We start from the raw sequence: 21,565 nt of genomic DNA, 5'->3' as shown, positions 1-21,565 counted from the left end.
TAGTACCCAGGGCTGTTCCCACGGTTTGTTGTTGAATGTATCATTGTTCTGGGCGAGGATGAAATGGATGAGTTTGGCAAGGTGTTTGGGGTGGAGATCTGAGCATTGTCCATTGTCTTGTAGATGTCTGAAGCAGGCTGCAACCCCACACAATGAGGGATGTTGGTGTATAGGGAGGTGGCATCCATGGTGCCAAGGGTGGTGTTCTGAGGGAGGTTGTTAATGTTGCGGAGTTTCTAGAGGAAGTCGATTGTGTCCTGGAGGCAACCGGCCCTTTGTGTGGTGAGTGGTTTGAGGAGAAGGAGCAAATTATTAGGGCCTGCCTACACTTAACATGCTACGGCAGTGCAGCTGCAGCCTTTCAGTGGAGACACTAGCTATGCCAATGGGAGAAACCCTTAACTACGCCGCTCAGGGGGGTGGATTTTTAGTTATGCCGACTTAATCTTAGTGTAGACCAAGCTGTAGTCTCTTATCATCGATTGAGCATTTTGCGAGATCTCCAGGTAGAGTCACAGTCAATTTCCTATTTTTGGGTTAATTCCATTTTCTCATCCAGCACTTTTAAAACATTATATTAGGATTATTATTTTTAAAACTCCCTATATTTTAATACGAGTTTTTCTGCTTCTCTGCTGATGTTTACAATGGGTCTTTTCAGCTGGTGAGACTCTCTCTTGTTAAAAGACATCACGCAAGGCATGAACTGTTGCTGACTTCAGTTCTAGTGATCTTAGAGGATTCTTGTAGCATTAACAGGTGTTTAGTTTTCAGGCACATGTGATTTGCAGGCTGGCATTGTCCCTTTAAAAGCTTGGTGGGCCAGAAGGGAAGCCTGGGGCTTTGGCGACTTTAAGGTTGTTTAAGAGTTTCCCTTCGCAAGGGCCCTTTTCTGTTGTTTAGAACTTCTTCATAAAACATTTACCTTTGGGGTTAAAGGTCCATACTTCTGGTTTCCACCCTCCAGGGAAGTTTTCTGGGAAGTCTGAGTAGAAACAGCTTAGTTTCCGAGTAAGAAGACAGAAAATGACACATTCTTGGCTCCATTACAGGCTTGCTGTGTGACGTTGGGAAGGACCATACCATAGACACACAAAGGGGCCAAATTAAGTTTGCATAGTCAGCTTTAATTCTGGCATTTCTGCACTTTTGAGTGCTTGACTTTCCTACCTCAAACCCTGGGGAGTGCTGCTCACACAAGGCAGAGAGAGTTTTCCCTTTGCTTTTAGCAGCAGAGGGGGCACCGTGATTTTCTTTTATTCCCTTTTTCATACAACACATAATGAAACTATGGAACTCACTGACACAGGATGTCAGTGAGGCCAAAAATTCTGCAAGGTTAAAAGAAATTGAACATTTATATGGAAAAACACGAATATCCAGGTTTCTAATTAATTCTGACAAATTTTGGAAGGGATTTAAAATCTCATGCTCGAGGCTTTAAGCCTCTCTCTGACTAGCAGAGATTTGGACGAAACCTACATGAGGATCATCTGCCTGTTGTGGTGTTTATTGCACCTTCCCCTGAAGGCTCTGGTGTTGGCCACTCTCAGAAGCCAGAGACTGGGCTAGCTGGACCCTGGGCCTGATCCAGCCTGGCAATTCCAAGTCCCATGACTGTGTCAGATGCTACAGAGAAGGTGAGCTGTCTGAGCATGGAGACTGCAGTGAGGATGTTAGGGCTACTGGGGATGTCTCTGGGTTTCGCCCCAATAAGAACCGGATTCAAGGCACCCAGGATGCTGGCAGATGTCCCACATTGCTGGAGCTTGGCGGTTGTTACTTTGTTCCCTTTGTACCCGCAGGACCAGGTGGATTTCGTGTACCATGGAAACCAGCCCACTCCGTAGATCTTGCCTTCCCCCAGGACCCGGAGCATTACCACATGCACCAGGGAAGTCATGGGCTGTCTCAGTCGAGCTTACAGAGAGCGTCTGGGACGTGCAAAGGCAGAGATAGCCATGGGCCACCTGCATGGAATCTACCATCAATTGCTGTGGGGGCAAAGAGGGGAGGAACCGTGCGTGCACCTGACCCAAGAGTGACTCCTTGGTTGCTCATAGGAACCCCCCTCCCTCCCCTTCCCTTGAACCCCCCTCCCACAAAACCAGGGATCCTGGGAGCAGGGGCTGCATGTAAAGTCCCCTCTGCCAGTAACCCCAACAGCCAGCCAGCCAGCCGACAAACCCCCCTGAGAGTTCCGGGGGGCGCAGGGAAAGCAAGACAAACACCTCGTTGCTTATCTGGAAAGAATCGACGCTGCCAAAATCCCATCCAGCTAAACAACAAAAAGAGCTTAAACGTGGAAAAACCCTGCAGAGGCTTCACTGACCAGAGCAAGCCATTGCCCCTGCTGAGCCAGGAAGGGCTGCAGCTGATGTCCCCTGGGGCTGACGTCACCCATTCACAGGCACTTCCTGGTCCCGTTGCTGGGATGACGTCACACAGCCCAGCGTCTGGACAACTCAGGTCATGCAGGAGAATGATGCAGATCTCTCCCAGCTAGGGCTAAGGTGAAGCCTGTTAGAGCAGGGGTAGGCAAACTTTTTTGGCCCGAGGGTATGAAAATTGTATGGCAGGCCATGAATGCTCACAAAATTGGGATTGGGGCACAGGAGGGAGTGCGGGCTCTGGGGTGGGGCCAGAAATGAGTTCAGGGTGCGGGAGGGGGCTCTGGGCTGGGGTAGGCGGTTGGGTTGCAGGGGTGGGAGTGAGGGCTCCGGCTGGAGGTGCAGGCTCTGGGGTAGGGTTGGGGATGAGGGATTTGGGGTGTAGGAGGGTGCTCCAGGTTGGGACTGAGGGGTTCGGAGGGCAGGAGGGGAATCAGAGCTGGGGCAGTGGGTTGGGACATGGGGGGGTGAGGGCTCTGGCTGGGGGTGCGGGCTCTGGGGTGGGGCTGGGGATGAGGGGTTTGGGGTGCAGGAGGTTGCTCTGGGCTGGGATCAAGGGGTTCAAAGGGTGGGAAGGAGATCAGGGCTGGGGTTGGGGCATGGAAGGGGCTCCGTGTGGTGCAGGCTCCGGGCGGTGCTTACCTCAAGCAGCCCCCGGAAGCAATATGTACCCCCTCTGGCTCCTACGCAGAGGTGCGGCCAGGCGCCTCTGCGCACTGCCCTGCCTCCAGGAGCTGTCCCTGCAGCTCCCATTCCAATGGGAACTGCAGGGGTGGCGCTTGGGGTAGGGGCAGAGCATGGAGCCCCCTGGCTGCCCCTAAACGTAGGAGCCGGAGGGGGCACATGCCGCTGATTCCGGGAGCTGCGCGGTGTGGTGTGGTGGCATGTGCACGCAGCGTGGCCCCCAACCCCACTCCCCAGCGGGAGCTCAAGGGCTGGATTAAACTGGCTGGCGGTGTGGCCCGTGGGCCGTAGCTTGCCCACCCCTGTGTTAGAGTGTACAGCCGAGTGCCAAGGAGAGCAGTGTTCCTACTAGAACACTGCAGCCTGGCGTTTAAAGTGCTGTGGCATGACAGGCCAAACGCAGCAAAAAGTAGAGCTGCCAGCAAGGGACCTCATGCCTCTGAGCTTCTAGGAGAGACCCACAGCAAACTTAACTCCTCCCAGGGTTCTCCAGGGCTGGGGAAAACCAGAGGTTTTGTAGTCCCATATTTTCCACGTACGCCATGTAGGACTCTCGGGAAGACAGCATTTCCCAGCACTCACTGCTCTTCGGGACAGGGAGAGCATAGCTGGGAATTATCTCCAGCCAGCCTTGTCCCCGAACTGGGAGAGAGGAGGGGGCTTCCCACCCACCCTGTGGCGGAGCTCCAGCCTCCCGCCCTCAGAGCGGAATCAGCAGTCAGGGTTTTCCCCAAGCCACACAGCGCCTCCCTGAGTCCGCTTCCTCTCCCTCAGCGACTGCACCTGCCTGGCCCCCGGGGTCATTCTTGGGCTCACGCGGTTTCACTTTCTAAACCTCAAAGGGCCAGTACAGTCTGCTACACGTGGCACGTACGTTGTTTAGGAAGCAGTGCAATGCAGGGCTTCTACTGGCCCTCTGATGAGGCCACCACCCCGACAGTGTGATCTTATCGAGGGAATACTTACTCTGCAGCCACCTGTCTTTTCTCAGCTTCATTTTTTCTCTTTTTGACAGAAGTGGTTTTTCTTCTACACCTGAAAAATAAAAACACACGGCAGGCAGTCTGAGTGGTGCTTCCCTGCGCGGCTTTGCCAGCTCGCCCCCCGGGAGGTGGCATCCATGGTGCCAAGGGTGTACTCAAACGTAACAGGCCAGACAATCTGCAATAAGAGTTCTGCTCATCCTTTGCCATGTGTGTAATTAAGGAAGCTGGAGAGGCTGGGTGCTGGTGGGTGGCAATACAGCATCCTGTGAAACCATCATTCAAAAATTCATTACAACTGGTTTGAATGGACCTGACTGAAGGAGAGAGTATCAGTGAGGGTCACAGTTTCAAAAAAGCATAGGGCCATATTTTCTAGTGCTGAGCACCCACCATCTGGGGTTCTCAGGAGCGCAGCACACTGGTAGCGATGACAATCCAGCCCTTCTTCGGGGCCCACCTGGGAAGAGAACTCTGGTGAACCCTTGACCCAATTGTGTGTGCTGAGCACTTTGCCTGCCGCCGGCCGGTACCAATGGGTGCAGCGGTGTCGAGTAGGATCGCCACCAGGGTCCGGCTTAGGCCCGGCTTTACTTCGCATTTGCACTCATGGTCTAGAAAAAGCATGTGAACAGAGGGTTACTAATTGGGAGGGGTCACAAAGACCAGTAAGGACAGATTGCAAGGGACCTAGAACCTTAGTTTCAGAACTGGAAATATACAAACTGATAGGCGGGGGAAAGCCAATGGGGGCGACACACAGCCAAAGGGCAGAGACACTGACGAAGCAGCAGCGCTGAAGAGACCTTCAGGGATGTGAACAGCAAACCACAAACGAGCCTCTAGTAAGATGCAGCAGCAAGAGGGACTGTGCAGACAGAGGCACCTGAGACTGCACCTAGTTAGTGTCGCCTTCAAACCCCAGGAAGAGCTCAACAAGTTATTCAGAGACGTGATGACCAGGCTACAAGGACTCACTCATAAGGAAACGCTGCAGACTCAGACTTAGCTTGGCTAAATGGGGAAGCATGAAAACGATGTGTAAGCATTTGAAGAGCATAAACAAGAAGGGAGGAGAGGAAAGGTCTAGGACTGCCAGAAGGGTATAATGAACAGCAATGGGATTCATTCAGAGGGGAAACTGAGGTTGGCAAGCAAGAAGACTTCCTTAAAGCAAAGTCTACTACTGCTGAGGCATTAAAGTCTCCAAGGGAAGGGTGGAAGCCCTATTTCCTGAGACATCCAATCTTAGACTGGACTAAGCGCTCAGTAGTGTACTATAGGGAACAAACATGAGCTAGGGAGGGGGGGCAGCACATTACAAACACAGGTTTATCCACTGCTCAGAGTTATGACACACATTAGGTAGCATGGCAAAAAATGAATTTGCAAGATGACTTGAGAGGGCCAGAAGTGTAATAATCCCCTAGAAACACACTCCCTGCTTGTGCTGGCCGGACCCTACCAAAAGGATCTATCGATACATTTAGACTGAGAAGGCAGCATGGCCCGCTGGCTGTGCCACTGGACTGGGAGTCCGGAGACCTTGTTCGATTCCCATCTCTATCATGGACCTGCTGCGTGACCTTGGACCAGTTGCTTACCTCTGAGTGCCTGTTTCCCTCCCCCCAGCCTTGTCTGTCTTCTCCGGTTACACTGCGAGCTCTTTGGGAAAGGGGCTGCCTCTCACTCGGAGTCTAGGGCAATAGGATCTTGGTGGCGGCACCGAGGCACTAATTAAGAACAATAATCTGTGTGCCGAAGAGTGAGGCCAACAGCCAGTCATCCAGCTGAAAATGAAAGTCTGCATTTTGAAGTCTAGTACTGCAGAAAACAAAACCATCTCAAGTGCTGTCTATTACAGGGACTGGAGAATTTTACCTTATGGTAAGAAAGGAAAACCTGACTGCAATCAATTTCCCACAAAACCAGCTACCATGCAGGTCTGTCCCAGGATGGAACTTAGCCCTGGGAATGTTGACGGAGGAAGAACTTGGCGTGCTGATGAGTTATTTGCTTTGGAAGTGTTTGCTGCCTCTCCCATGTAGAGGAACTATTCTTAAACGTGGAACAAATATATAACAGGAGATTTACAACCTCCCTCTTTCCCCAAAGATGGATCAAAGCAACAGGATTTCACAGAAACGTAGTAGGGTTCTGTCAACAATCCTCTGAAAGCCGATACAATTCACCAGAAGACAGTGTTGCTGCGGTTTTGTTTAAACCATCCTGTCGAATTCTAAGGCAGGGATATAATTTTAAACAAAATGTTATAATGTAATGTACAGAATGTAACGATACCTTTTTCTATCAAGGCTTTCCAACAGGGGCTAGACTTTAAAAATAAAACCAGGCTTCTATAGAAAGAGGAAATAACTGTTTTCGTATTTCAGACTTTGACAACTTAAATCAGGCTTCAATTAGATCAATTTTTTGTTTCCAAATTCCATTTTCCTGTGGCTAAAACACAAACCAAAACCCCCCGTTGCATTCACTGCAGTAACCGAAGGCTGAGAAATAAAGCCCTCTCTGGACACTGCCGTGTGTTCACTGTGGTTAGGATCATACGGTGGTATTTGTCATGGCTGAAGAAGTTAACATCAATGTCTTTGTCTCTTGACTAAAACACCCGATAAAGCTGTGACATTCCCCTGGGTACAATCTGGACTGCTGAACAGCTGTGTTCCCTCCATTCTCCAACCTGGGGTGCCTTTTACACTCCTCCGCTGCGAGAACAACCACTCCTGGCCCGCTCCCACACAGCCTCCAGCAAGTAAATCATTCCCAGCTGAGTTATCTGCGCATGTTCTAGCTAGCCACTCCTTACATTGCAAAGTGACACCAGCAACTTCCCAGTCCCAGACTGGTCCCCAGAAATGCGTGTATTGTACTGCCCAACTCTTTCCTTCCTGACGACCCTGAAAGTCTATCATTTCATTAATAGAAAATTATATGCACAAACCCCGTTATCTCAAATGAAGTTTCCCAAACACTTCAGTACAAACACATACTGGCTTAGATAAAACAATAAAAGAAGTTTAACTACAGAAAGTTAGATTTTAAGGGATTACAAGTAATGAGGCACAAAAGTCAGAATTGGTTACAAAGAAATAAAAAAGGTAAAATGCAGACTAATACCTTACTTAAAGAGTTAACTGAATTCAAAGCAAAAAGGTTTCTCTCATCACATGCTTACAGCAGTCTGGCTGGATTCTTTCAGCCAGAACCCTTCCCCCAGTTCAATGACGCTTTCTTTGTCTTTCAAGTGTTGTTGATACCATGAGTAGAAATGAGGGGAGAGAGGTAATCTGAGGAGTCTGCTCTCCTTTCTTACAGCATTTCTCTTCTTTAAGAATCATCTCCTGTTGGGGTTCAGGTGACAGCAAGCCTGTGGGATGGGAACCTCCAGCTGTTTCTTTGCCAACATGTTAAATTCTCGCTCACACCCTTTTTTCTGACAAAGAATGGCCGCTTAACCAGGTGATACTCCATTTGATTATTCTGACACGTGGCCGAGGTGCTGGCTAGCCTTTTGTCTCTGGGGAACTGGTTTAAAGCTGTTTCCCTAGACTTGGAACATGACTTCTACAGTAAAATTTTATAACTTTACATACAAAGTTGCCGCACATATTTTACCAAGACAACAATGTTCAGCAGATTATGAGTTTTCAAATGATACCTCACATAGCGTACTTTGTACAAAATTTATCACAGTCTTGTAAAAAGGATGAACATAAGGGTACAGACAGTCAAAAAGCGCACCGCGTTCATTTCTGGGTACACATTTAGCCCCTGGACATCTACACACTAAAGTTCAGCATGTGACTAAAGCACATGAATAGCCCCATCGGCTTTTGTGGGGCTGCCTACGTGCATAAAGCCAAGCATGTGAATATTCCTACAGGATTGAGGCCTTGATCTGTGGTTTCACCTACTTATGCTCCCACTGACTGATTTCCAGACACTGCTTCCTTGCACTAAATACTTGGGACTGCAGCACTAGGGAAGCAAGAGTGAATCACTAGCACAGGATGGCATGTGAATAATAAAACATATCCCAACAATTGCTGAACAACTGCCCAGACTTGACAAACATGCACTTAACATTCATTGCTGGCTAATACTGACTGAACGGTTCTGTATTCCAGCGGTGGTTTTTTCCTGTCTGAAAACATGTTCATTACTTCACTGGAAAACAGTGCCTGGTATGATCTGCTAATGAGAAAGACCACAACCAGCTGGCTAGCTCTAGTAATAACAGTAATTCAGATATGGATTGATTTTTGCCAAACTGAAGCAGAATATTTAAGGAAATGCAAAAGCTGCCTGCTTGGCACAACCTTGAACCAGGCAGAATTATAGGGCTCCCTGCACAAAGACCCAACAGGAAATTACTCACAGACTGGGGAGAGAATAACCCAATGGGCAGAGAGCAAAGTCTCTCTAAAGTGCTGAGGCTTTTTATCCTGAAATGTAAATACCTTAATTAGACAGAAACAGAAGGAAGCCCACTGTATTAGCGCCCCGGTAGATCCCAGAGCTAAACCACCACAGCCAGGTCACACAGCAGGGAGGGGTCCAGCCGCAATGGTAACTCCATCCCACTACACGCTCTGTATGCAGTTTGTGATTAGCAGGAATTTAAACTGCAGGGCCCCCGCCTGAAGCTGGACCCTTGAGCCCACATGGAGCCAGTAATGTCCACAGGAGAAATTGTCTGTTTATGCTGAACTGAAGGCAGGACAGGGACCCGGGAAGCCATCCTCTGAGCCATGCACGCACTTTGTGCCTGCCGTGAATTGGTGTGGGCGGGGCTCCTCCGAGCAGGGCGCGCACGTGTGTGTGTCTCACACATGCTGAGCCCGGTCAGTGTTAATACTCCCTGAACCTACGTTGTATTCGAAGAGCGATCAGGTGTCAACGTCTCACAGATCCAGACACAAGCCAGGAACTGCCAGTGTTAAAGGCTGCATGGGCAGGTACAAACAATTAAAATATAATAAAATACAACATTTTTCTGTCACTTTATCTGGCCACGTGTAGCGTCTTCTATTCCTGCGTGCTGCCCTGTGCAGGCCAGAGCTCACGAGAGTCATTTACACGCGGGACAGGCAGTGAATGAGGCAGGGCTATTGTCAGCTGGGGCTGTCCTCTTCTGCTGGATGCCAAGGCATTTGGGGGGGCTGGAGAGACGGGGGAACATGTCTCTAGGTTTACTTCACTGAAACAGCTGCAACCTCTCTCCTGCACACTGTCCCCACCTCAGCACCTGTGCAGTGAATGGTGAATGTTCAGCATGACCACCAGGGCACAGAACAAGCAGACGAGACAGCCTTGTATTCACCCCACCCCTGGTGTGCTGGAGCTCTGATCTCTATGGGGTGTGAGAAGAGGGACTGGGACAGGCTCCACAGAGTCAAACCCGTGGCAGCTCTGACTTCAGGAGATCACATCTGGAGAAAAGATTCACAAAAAGAGGGGAGAACGCAGGGATGTGCCAGAAGCCCTCAATCCTGCTGTGCCAGCAGGAATCGTCTGTCAGAACTGGCATAGTCTTGTTGCATCACCAGGCGGACCTCCAGTGCCCCCGTCACTGTCTTGAGACTGACCCTGTGAGCAACAGCCCGCTGCCCACACTGCCATGTCCCCTTCGGATCCTCTCCCTGCTAGGAGATTCCCACCAGAGACAGACAGCCTCCTGCATTCCTGGAGGGTTACAGAAGATCCTGAGAATTCAAGGAAGTCCAAGGACGAGTAGCTGACTGTCTTACAAGGGCAGAATAAACCCCTGACACAAGCTGCTGGTTTGGGCAGTCTGCCTGGCCCTTCATAGGGCTGCTTGTTCTTGTCCTGTGTGGCTATTTCATTCCAGTCACACGTTGTTCTTCGGATACAGGTTTCCTCTTCCTCCCCATTTCAGAAAGGGGGATGTGGAGTCCGCTGTGCACATGTAGAGTGAACACTGGGGGGGACAGCGCAGGGAGGTACGAGTCTGTGTACGCAGCAGAGGCATTCAGCCCAACTCTGCTGCACCGTCTCTCCAGCACCAGAGCGGGACAGCTTCCCCCAACCCCTCACCGCCCCACGCAGGTCACACTACCGCGCTCACACGCCCGCTCCCCAAAACGGCTTCCTTTGGGTGTGGATGCTGTGGTGCCCGGGGTAAAAGCAGGCAGGGCGAGGGGAATCACAAGGGGTGTGTCTCTATCTGCTCATGGGGAGCATGCTCAGAAGCTCGGACTTACTCCTTTGTATCCTGCCAAACCAAGCTTGGCCCTAGCCAGCATTTAGCTCTATCTAGTCCCCTCTGTATTCCCACCATGCCCACCCCCAGGACACCTGGCACACATGGGCATGCCAAGCCACAGAAAGTCTTCAGGGCCAGTTCTCCACCTGATCCCCGGGGAGTTGAGTGTGCACGTATGTTAGTGAGCAGCTCAAATCCAGGACTGAAGAGTTGGGCTTTGGATAAGCTTCGAGGAGTTTGGAAGATTCTCCAGACCGCCAGGGGTACCCTATCAGACCCCAGGAACCTCCTTCCCACTACACCCCGCCTGTACACCATTCCCCAGCAAGTGATCGGCTTCTTGCCGAAGACAAGTAAGGAACAAAGAGCTGCTTGGTCTGCCACTCTCCTGTAGGGTTTGGTGGCAGGCAGAGGGGAGAGTCGCCCTGTTCTCTCTCTCCCCCCCCCCCACTCCACAACCTTCTGGAGCAGAGCTGCCCCCTCTCTTCTGGGCTCCCCACACATAGCGGCCATATGAAGGGTCCCACATCTCTCTTCTCCAAGGTCTTTCCCCCACCCTACAGGTGCTCATTTCTCTGTCTCCTCCCTCCTCAATTCTGGGGCACCCTCCCAGTCTCTCCCCATTCCTGAAATCAGGGTTTGCTGGGTCTTTCCATCTTCATTCAAATCAGAGGTTGTTGAAAAGAGGTGCTCAGACTTCAACAATAAAATCTCTCTCCCTCAGGCAAAGCTAAGCCTGGAAACTTCAGCACAAGACCCAACACCATGAACGAGGAGCAAGCGAACAGCGGATGGCATAACAGTACGTCACGCCGTCTAGATAGCGGGTGCTACTAGACCCTGCCTCTCGGGAAACCTGAGCAATGTTGGAGTCTCACTCCAGGATGCACGGATGCAGGAGGGGCCCAAGAACTACATGGGCCCACAGAGAGACCCATAGTTGGCTTGTTCTTCAGTGCAGAAACAAGACTTCAGGGACTGCTGTTGCCAGAATCTTCTGCTGCAGCCTTGGGTCTGACTCATCTCCACATTCAAACCAAGGGCCCCCACAATGTGCCCCACGCAACGCAAGTTACACAGCTTGCTTCTGGCCAGCTGCCACCACGATCCCAGGATGGCAATCTGCAGGCGCTCCCGGGCTATGGCACAGCACAGCGGCTCACACGCCTCTTCCTCCAACATCACGACATCCGAAGGAAAAAGCGGCCGACGCTTTTCCAACATGCACAAAGCAACTGGCAGCTGAGAAACGTTCCAGACAATAAATTCCTCCGCCGGTTTAATTACAGCCTATGCTCTCCCAGCGTGGCTTTTATTTTCTGTCGGCTCACAGGCACCTCTGAGAGACCAAGACAAACTCCTGCTCCATTGTACTTATGTTATTGAGTGAAATCCAGAGGGTTTGGGTTTCTTTTTTCCTTCTAGACACGATCTAGTGAAATTAGCCCTTAAAACCTTGGTCAGAGAACAAAGTTAGCATACACCTACTAACATTAATTGTGTGCAAGTTACATTTTATAACCTTGACATTTACTCCTGTTAGTGGGGAGGTGCCTTTCTATGGGATCTAAGCAGTCGGGAACATTTTAACTGTAAACACACAAAAGGCTTGCTACTCTCTGCATCTCTCCAGATGCTGCTTTCAGGACAGATGAGACAAGCCGCATTTTCCATTCCATTCCTGTATTTCTGAGGGCTGCACTTCTCCAGCGAAGGGACCCTGTCACGCGCTGCAGACGAAAAAGCTATTTTACCTTGCAGTTGCGGTTATCTCCATACTGCCCACCCCAAGCACTCAAATAGCACAAGTCAGGCCCCAAACGATCACAAGATTAGCTTAAAAACTATTCATAGCTTTTGGGTTCTCTGTTTGGTTTTGAGCCACTCAGATCATGTTTTCAAACTCTCCCCCCAGACATGAGGGCTAGAAATTTACTTAAGAGAAGGAAAGAAAACAGATTTGCACCAAACCCCATGACTCCAGGAACTGGGACAGTAACAGAGCAAATACCAGGCTGCTCATGGTAAAAACGGTTATCGTTGACACTGTTACAAAGTAACCCAACCGGAGAGCTCTGAATACCATGCAAAGCCAACGAGCAGAGCATAGCCCCCCTTTCTGCAGGAGCAGTGATTTAACAACTGCTCTCCCCAGAACTCGGCTGAGGATACGTCATCCACACTGCTGCTGCACAAACACACTATTATTTTGGCACAACAGGGCACCATGGCAAATGGAAGCCGAACACTAACAGATGTGTTAATTTCAGCGCCAGTCATATAACTGGAATATAAACCTTCTGGGAAAAGCTACTTTCCCCTACAAACGCCGTACACATGCATCACGTTTAAGACGGGGTTGAGCAGCAGAGGGTATTTTCTTTTAATTCTAAAGCATTGTTTTAAACTTGTTTGGTGTCCCTTTAATTGAAACGTTTCTAAACGGGAGAGAGGGACGGGGCAAGGCATCCACACCACAACCTCCTGCATGTCCCAGGAATGGCTACAAATGCAGCAAAATTAACAAACAAACATTCTCTTCGCTTCCTAGAAAAATAATTAGCAATAAAGTTACAAATAAGCTAGCTGGAAAGTTATTAGTAAGATCACATATAGTACATATATGTACTATAGTAAGTATTTTGGGGGTGGATAGCTCAGCGGTTTGAGCATTGGCCTGCTAAACCTAGGATTGCGAGTTCAATCCTTGAGAGGGTCACTTAGGGATCTGGGGCAATAACTGGGGATTGGTCCTGCTTTGAGCAGGAGGTTGGACTAGATGACCGCCTGAGGTCCGTTCCAAGCCTGATAGTCTATGATTCTATGATCACCGTCATAAGGAGGTGGCTAAACCTGCCCCTACCCATCAGCTAGACAAGGCATTGCTGGCTCGCTGGCCATTTCTGTATTGGCCACATTTCATGCAATCCATGTGTCACTGGAGATCTCCTTCATCCCTCCGTCCCCAGAAGTCACCACAGCCATGACAACGAGAGTGCCTACACCCAGACAAAGACCAGGGGGGTGGGAGGGTTAGTTTGAAGAAGTCGCAGAAGCCATAGGGTGACCAGATGTCCCATTTTTAAAGTATGTAAGCCCCCCCCCCCCCCCGCCACAGGTGTCCCAACTTTTTCTTAAAAACAGGCAAATTGTCCTGTATTTTCTGTCCCCCCCTGCGCCCGATCAGTACTGGTGGGGCAAAGCTGCAGTGCACGGGGCCAGCTGCTCCCTCTGCTGGTCCGTCAGCGCAGCCCCCGCTGCGTGTCAGCTCTCGGCCAACAGGGCCCCCCCGTCCCGTTTCCGGCTGGCTCCGGCACGACGCCTCGGCTGCCCGCCCATCGGCCCTTCACAGGCTCCCCCTCTCGCCGGTCTCTCCCTGCTTTGCCCCTTCACCCCCGCTGCTCCTCCATACCCCCCGGCAAGGTGCGTCCCGCTCCCAGCACTGTGCGGAGAACCAGACCCTGGTCAGGGCGCTGAGCTCACCAACAGCCTGGCTGGCAGGCTCCTTCCTGCCCTCACTGTCCCCCCGCACCATATGTTGCCTCAGGGACACACGGCACCAGGTACCAGGGGAGGCGGGTCCATCCCAGGGGCCCAGCCAGGCATGGAGGGCGGAAAGCCCCAGGCAGGGAGGGTTGGGTCAGCCAGTCACCGCCCCCCCCGTCCCGAGTGAGAGAGGTGTATGGGAGTGTGGATGTGCAACCTCTCCCTATGTGTATGTGCGTGTGTTTGTCACCCTTCCTCGTGTGAACCCTGAAGCCTTAAAGATAAGGTAAATGAAAATAATCCAACTACACAGTATTTCTTTTTAACAGGGGTTCAAGTCAACTTGATGTTAATTTGAACATTTGTACTGCATAGTTCTGATTAATGGCCATTCAACTCGCTTGAATACGAGTAATTTTACCAGGTGTCCCGTACTCAGCATAGGGAAATGTGGTCACTCTCCAGAAGCCAGCAGGTGGCTTTCCAAATTCTGGCCTCCCTACCGCCCCGCCAGACAGATTTTCCTCACTGGGTATCTGTATTCAGCATGAAGCAGATATAAAAGCCGCAATTCTGGGGCTTCTTTTTAATAGCCTGGAACAAGGGTCTCAAACTCAATTTACCCTAGGGCCCGTGCCAGTCGTCAAATCCTCTCAGCGGGCCAATAATGTCACTCATGCCGCCCAGAACCCACCCCCCAAAACTCTGCCCCCCACCTGCCTAAGGCTCTGGGAGGGAGTTTGGGTGGGGGAGGAGGTCTGGGGTAGGGGATTGGGGTGCAGGCTCTGGGAGGGAGTTTGGGAGGATGGGAGGGAGTGTGTGGGAAGGGGGTGCAGGCTCTGTGAGGGGGTTGGGGGTACGGCGCTTACCCAGGGCTCCACGGCAGGACGGGCCGGGGGGTCTCCGCGTGCTTGGAGCCCCAGGTAAGCACTGCAGCTTCCCTTTGGCCGCAGGGCGCTTGGGGCGGGGGCACCACGTGGAGGCATAGCCCCACCCCGGGGCTGCAGGAAGGGGCTGGCAGACGCATGGAGCAAGCAGGCAGAGGCCATTCTGCTCCGCTGCGCTGCCGGGGCCCTGGGCCATTTTAAATCGCCTGGGGGGAGCACCTGGGGGGGGCCAAGGGAGAGACCCGGCCCCAAAACTGCTGGAGCCCCGCGGGCCACAGTGGGGAGGCTCGCGGGTTGCAGATGGCCCACGAGTTTGAGACCCCTGGTCTGTATTAAATTATTGATCTTCTATATAAATACAGGATATGAAAAAGAAGCCCCAGAATTGCTGCCTGCCTCTGCTATACGTAAAGATCTCTCCTGGCCTAGCCGTAGTGGTGGGGTTTCTTGGACACGCACCCCCTCCCGGTGACTCCTGCACAGGCTGGTGGCGTGAGGCACATGGACATACAAGGGGGCAAGGGCTCTCTAGATAGAGGACCTAGGGTCTGGGCTGAGCAGACCAGAGTGGGCCCATAGGAGTTGCAAAGCCTGGGAGAAGGTTTTAGCTGAACTCTGTGTTCCCTTTGTTAATAAAGTCAAGCCCTGGGACGGGGCCATTTGGGGTTGTCCACGCACTGTGCTTTGTCTGTAGAGCATGTCGGGAAAGGCGCCTGTCCACATGCTTGTAAGATTCATGGGAAATAAACCCCGTGGACAACTGTGTCCACCCCCAGCCCCAGCAACGTCAAAGAGAAGAGCTATACAGCGACTGGAGCTCTGCTGGGATCTTCCATTAACCCCCAGGAGGGGAGGGACCAAGCCTGACATCTCGCCAGAGCATCAGAGAGTGAGAAGGGACCACAAGGGTCATGGGGACTTTAACAATCTTACAGCTGAATCCAGAGGGCAGCTCTGCCCCGAAGCGTCAGGTTCTCCGGCCGCTAACTGCTAATATTATCACTAAGGCTAAGATTTTGTCACCGAGGACACGGATTCCGTGCCTTTCAGAGACCTCCGGGACATTTTCCACTTCAGCTTCAGCCCCATGTCCCAGGCAGCGAGCTGGAGCTGTCAGCCATCGCGGGGCCCCTAAGCTCTGACCCGCCACAGGGCCCCCCCGAGCTGTCAGCTGCCATGGGCAGTGAGGGCCCTCGATCTCCGAACCCCCAGCCCTGCAGCTCTGAGCTGCTGCGGGTAGCAGAGATCCTGGGCTCTAAGCTGCCAGCCCTTGAGCTGCCAGTCTCCCCCGTTATTTTTAGCAGAAGTCACAGACAGGTCACAGGCTTCCATGAATTTCTATTTATTGCCCACGACCCATCCGTGACTTTTACTAGAAATAACCATGACAGAATCTTAACCTTAATCATCACAGACATTTTATTGCTTCAAGAAACCCATTCCAGCTCAGAGATCAGGGGTTATCAGACTGCAGCTGTCACTCATCGCTGACCGCTCCGATTTGCACTTGTGTGAAACCTGGTCTCAAATTTCAAGAACTTGGACAATCCAAGGAAGGTGACATCACCACCTAGCCCCTCAATACTTGTAAACAGTGCAAAGCTGATGAATGTTTCCTGCCCCTTATGAACAGTGACAATACCCACCACTCCCTCTTGTTCTTTATCCTGCAGAGGTGTGTGAAGATTTCAGTTCACCTCCCAAAAACTCCGGCCATCCCATGGATTCTCCTAATAGCAAAATACTCAGTGATTTGGCCTATCCTGCTGTTGTGACTCCAAGCAGTGTCCTACTTTCCATTCAGCCCATTGGGGTTCTTGTTTTCGCCTTTGGAGGTGGGTCCATTTTCAATCGCTAAGTGAACACTTGGAAACTACCCACAGTCTCAGCATTGTCCCCTCTTAATGGCAATAGCAGAGCTAGAGATTACAGCGGCTGAGATGAACACACCCAAGAGACAGAACTTGAGGTGAGCCAATTGGAACCGCCTCAGAGAAGAAAGAGACAGACCCCTCAGAGCCAGGGAGCCATGGCATGTAGCTAATGTCAGGAACCTGGCTCACAGGGTCTTCGGTGAGGCTTCCCTAAGCATGGCGAGAAAGTCGATTCCACGTGGTTTTCACAGGGCACATAACCCCAGCAGGGATCTGTGATGACCTCTACCCAAAGGAGAGGCAGTCTGCTTCGCCTGAAGGGATAAAACAGCCACCAATATGCTAATGGAATGTCTTAGTGTTAAGAGACAGGAAAGGTGGCATGAATGCATTGAAAGTCTGGACTTTGCGTACTCAAACCGTAGGACCCGGAGTCTTCATTGCCTTCAGGCGGAGGAGACTCCTAAATGCACCATGCGTCTCAGAAAATGCTGTGGCAGCCCACTTGTGGCCAACAGCCGACCAAAAATTACAAAAATCACGATTGGAAGGTATTGTCTGCTCTCAAACATTCGATCTATCTCCTCCAGCTTCTCCCAGCCATTCACTAAGGAGGAACTGGAATCAGCCATTTCTTTTTCCAAGCCTTACGAGGCTTCTGGACTTGACAACATCCATGGAGAGTTCCGGCATTGCATGAGCTCATCCTGGGGCAACTGTCTGCAAAGAGTCTCTAGTACTTGTCTGGGAGCCTGCCTGGCTCCCAAGGCCTGTCCAAGGTCACACGTAGGGGCACTTCTAAAGCCTGGAAGGAAGGTCGATGACCCAGAAACTATCACCCAATTGCTCAGATCAGCATCACTCAAGAGACTGGTACTTAAATGACCATTGCCTTTAATTGCCCCACATGTATATCATTACCAGGCAGGGTTCTGACTGGACCATAGTGCCCAGGATCAAGTGATTAGACAGACCTCTTATACTGAGGGTGCCACCGAGTCAGCACCATTTTGGTTGACCTTTTGTCAGCATACAACACAGCTGGCACTATGGACTAGTCCTAAAATTATCCCCCATGGTCCTAGACAAAAGACTTGAAGAGTTTATCAGGCAGATGATTTCTAACGGGACCGTGATCCTCAAGTTCACATCACCCATGTCACACAGAGAAGAGGCTTCCCCAGGGAGCTCTACGTGCATTGATGCCCTTTAATATACATACACACACACCCACAGCCCACCTGCCTCAGCAGCTAAGTTTTTGTGCACTGCTAACCTCTGCCTGGCAGTCGCCAGAAAGAGCTTTGAGGAGCTGGAGAGCTGCCTGCCATCTGACCTTGACACCGTGGCCAAGTAGTTTTTGAAGTGGCGACTTAAACCGAATGCACTAAAATTCAGTGCCATCTTGTTTCCATTTCGCCACTTGGTTAGCTCATTGCCAGCCGCAGGTCCTTGGAACAACCAACCAACTGCTTTTGAGCTGTACCCTACTTATCTGGGGATAATGCTTGACCACTCCCTGTCCTTTCCTCAACACGTGGAGAAGACACACCAAAATCCAGTCAAGAGTCCCACTCCTCCACAGGCTCGCTGGCAACTCCTGGGGTGCTGGTGCGGCAACCCTCTGGACATCTGCCAATGCCCTAATCGTTGCACCGGCCGAACACTGGGCAGCAGCAGGGCGCTCCCATGGTCACTGAGACAAGCTGGACCCGATGATTAACTCTGGCCTACAGATCTCACTGGTGTGGCCCGGACACCTCCAATCTCCAACCTTCCAGTCCCGGCTGGCATTGCTTCCCCAGCAAGTAGGCGTGAAGGCAGGGCCCTGGCTGTGTTACTGTGCACAGCCAACTATCAAGAGAGTTTCCTTCATAATTTCATCACAAAGCCAGATCAAAAATACCGGTTAAAGCCAAGACACCCCTTCTCTGACATAGCAGAGGCTCAGATCGTACATCAGGCACCATCTTTCTAAGGAACAGCGGCAACAGGGGGTGTACGACTAGAATGTGGCTCGATGGCACATTTCGTGGCTTACAGACAACTCAAATATGAGTCCCCTAGTGTCTCCGGAGCCACAATTCTGTCTGTGGATACTGCTGTGTCAGTGGAGATGGCAACAAAATAAGGATGAGGTGCACCAAAATGAACACCACACTAACCAAGTGTCAGAAAGAATAACCGAGCTTAAATGGTTTTGCTGTGACCAAAGAGATCAGAAAGTGGAGGACTGTTGCTTCAAGGCCAGCAGACTGCAATAAGAAAGGACAATGCCCAGTGTACATATAGAGGTCAACGCAGTGGTGACAAAAATTGGCCTAGACTATAGGGCAGTCTGGGCAGTGGATGAGGGATCCTCTCTGCTGCTTCTGGAGACTGCGCAAGTGCAGAGAGCATTCTGTAAGCAAAGCTCAGATGCCATTCAGATAGAACGGCAAGTGGCCGGCGATCCCTTAATGACAGGGCTGGACACAGAAGAACAGATCCCAAGAAGCGATCTGGCTCTTTTGCAGCTGGATATCCCTAGCTGGGAGCAGCTGAGACTATAGTCCAGGGCCTGCAGTCCCAGTTGCCTCCCGGGAGGATTATGAAAAGTTATCGAGCATCTCCTGCACCCTTTCATTGGACAGAGAGGAAAGCAGGAACAGAGCCAATGGGATTCTGGCTGTGGAAGCTGAATACAAGAACGACAGGTGTCAGCTGTGATTGCACACTGCAGAACAGGGCAGTCGCCCACTCTGGGGAAAGGAGCAACTGTATCCAGTTAAGTTAGATGGACGTGACAGTAAAAGAAAGAGTGTGACAACACAGTGATCAGCCATGCAAGTGCTTAGCTGAACTTCTGAAAAGCACACTGCAGCTTCCAGGAGTGGTGTGGGCCACCGGAAGGATGTTCAAGCCATCCTGACACTGTAAGAGGGAGGCCAGCCACATTTGAAAGACACCCACCAAATTCCACCTGCTTCCAGCCAAGAGGAGAACTAGAGCCAGAGGGGCCAGAGGCTGAAGGAGCTGTAGGGGGATCGCAGTCAGCATGCTGCACTAAATGCACCTGTTTCAGAGGAACAGCCGTGTTAGTCTGTATTCGCAAAAAGAAAAGGAGTACTTGTGGCACCTTAGAGACTAACCAATTTATTTGAGCATGAGCTTTCGTGAGCTACAGCTCACTTCATCAGATGTTTACCGTGGAAACTGCAGCAGACTTTATATACACACAGAAATCATGAAACAATACCTCCTCCCACCCCACTGTCCTGCTGGTAATAGCTTATCTAAAGTGATCAACAGGTGGGCCATTTCCAGCACAAATCCAGGTTTTCTCACCCTCCACCCCCCCACACAAATTCACTCTCCTGCTGGTGCTAGCCCATCCAAAGTGACAACTCTTAACATAATCAAGTCGGGCTATTTCCTGCATAGATCAAGGTTTTCTCACATCCCCCCCCGCTCCCATACACACACAAACTCACTCTCCTGCTGGTAATAGCTCATCTAAACTGACCATTCTCCAGGTTTAAATCCAAGTTAAACCAGAGCATCTGGGGGGGGGGGTAGGAAAAAACAAGAGGAAACAGGCTACCTTGCATAATGACTTAGCCACTCCCAGTCTCTATTTAAGCCTAAATTAATAGTATCCAATTTGCAAATGAATTCCAATTCAGCAGTTTCTCGCTGGAGTCTGGATTTGAAGTTTTTTTGTTTTAAGATAGCGACCTTCATGTCTGTGATTGCGTGACCAGAGAGATTGAAGTGTTCTCCGACTGGTTTATGAATGTTATAATTCTTGACATCTGATTTGTGTCCATTTATTCTTTTACGTAGAGACTGTCCAGTTTGACCAATGTACATGGCAGAGGGGCATTGCTGGCACATGATGGCATAGATCACATTGGTGGATGTGCAGGTGAACGAGCCTCTGATAGTGTGGCTGATGTTATTAGGCCCTGTGATGGTGTCCCCTGAATAGATATGTGGGCACAATTGGCAACGGGCTTTGTTGCAAGGATAAGTTCCTGGGTTAGTGGTTCTGTTGTGTATGTGGTTGTTGGTGAGTATTTGCTTCAGGTTGCGGGGCTGTCTGTAGGCAAGGACTGGCCTGTCTCCCAAGACTTGTGAGAGTGTTGGGTCATCCTTTAGGATAGGTTGTAGATCCTTAATAATGCGTTGGAGGGGTTTTAGTTGGGGGCTGAAGGTGACGGCTAGTGGCGTTCTGTTATTTTCTTTGTTAGGCCTGTCCTGTAGTAGGTAACTTCTGGGAACTCTTCTGGCTCTATCAATCTGTTTCTTTACTTCTGCAGGTGGGTATTGTAGTTGTAAGAAAGCTTGACAGAGATCTTGTAGGTGTTTGTCTCTGTCTGAGGGGTTGGAGCAAATGCGGTTGTATCGCAGAGCTTGGCTGTAGACGATGGATCGTGTGGTGTGGTCAGGGTGAAAGCTGGAGGCATGCAGGTAGGAATAGCGGTCAGTAGGTTTACGGTATAGGGTGGTGTTTATGTGGCCATTGTTTATTAGCACTGTAGTGTCCAGGAAGTGGATCTCTTGTGTGGACTGGACCAGGCTGAGGTTGGTGGTGGGATGGAAATTGTTGAAATCATGGTGGAATTCCTCAAGGGCTTCTTTTCCATGGGTCCAGATGATGAAGATGTCATCAATATAGCGCAAGTAGAGTAGGGGCTTTAGGGGACGAGAGCTGAGGAAGCGTTGTTCTAAATCAGCCATAAAAATGTTGGCATACTGTGGGGCCATGCGGGTACCCATAGCAGTGCCGCTGATCTGAAGGTATACATTGTCCCCAAATGTGAAATAGTTATGGGTAAGGACAAAGTCACAAAGTTCAGCCACCAGGTTAGCTGTGACATTATCGGGGATAGTGTTCTTGACGGCTTGTAGTCCATCTTTGTGTGGAATGTTGGTGTAGAGGGCTTCTACATCCATAGTAGCCAGGATGGTGTTATCAGGAAGATCACCGATGGATTGAAGTTTCCTCAGGAAGTCAGTGGTGTCTCGAAGG

The 21,565-nt window shown here is 50.8% G+C and overlaps 1 protein-coding gene across 2 annotated transcripts in view; it reads right to left on the bottom strand.

Annotated features, from left to right (window-relative positions):
* Positions 1-21,565, bottom strand: part of SLX9 (SLX9 ribosome biogenesis factor) — a 117,211-nt gene that overhangs the window by 16,167 nt on the left and 79,479 nt on the right. Inside the window, exons 1-2 of one of the 2 annotated variants that reach the window (XM_073306967.1) lie at positions 4,451-5,316; positions 4,041-4,109 (exon numbers count right to left, since the gene is read on the bottom strand). In XM_073306967.1, the coding sequence (XP_073163068.1) occupies positions 4,041-4,109; positions 4,451-4,658 (277 nt within the window). In that variant the 5' untranslated portion in view covers positions 4,659-5,316. Of the gene's footprint in view, positions 1-4,040; positions 4,110-4,450; positions 5,317-21,565 lie in introns of those variants that run through there. The other variant, XM_073306966.1, reaches the window with a different exon arrangement.

Source organism: Lepidochelys kempii, chromosome 11 (genome assembly GCF_965140265.1).
Source record: "Lepidochelys kempii isolate rLepKem1 chromosome 11, rLepKem1.hap2, whole genome shotgun sequence".
Taxonomy (NCBI): domain Eukaryota; kingdom Metazoa; phylum Chordata; order Testudines; family Cheloniidae; genus Lepidochelys; species Lepidochelys kempii.
The sequence above is the reverse complement of the archived record's forward strand: the minus strand, read 5'-3'. Positions and strand labels throughout refer to the sequence as shown.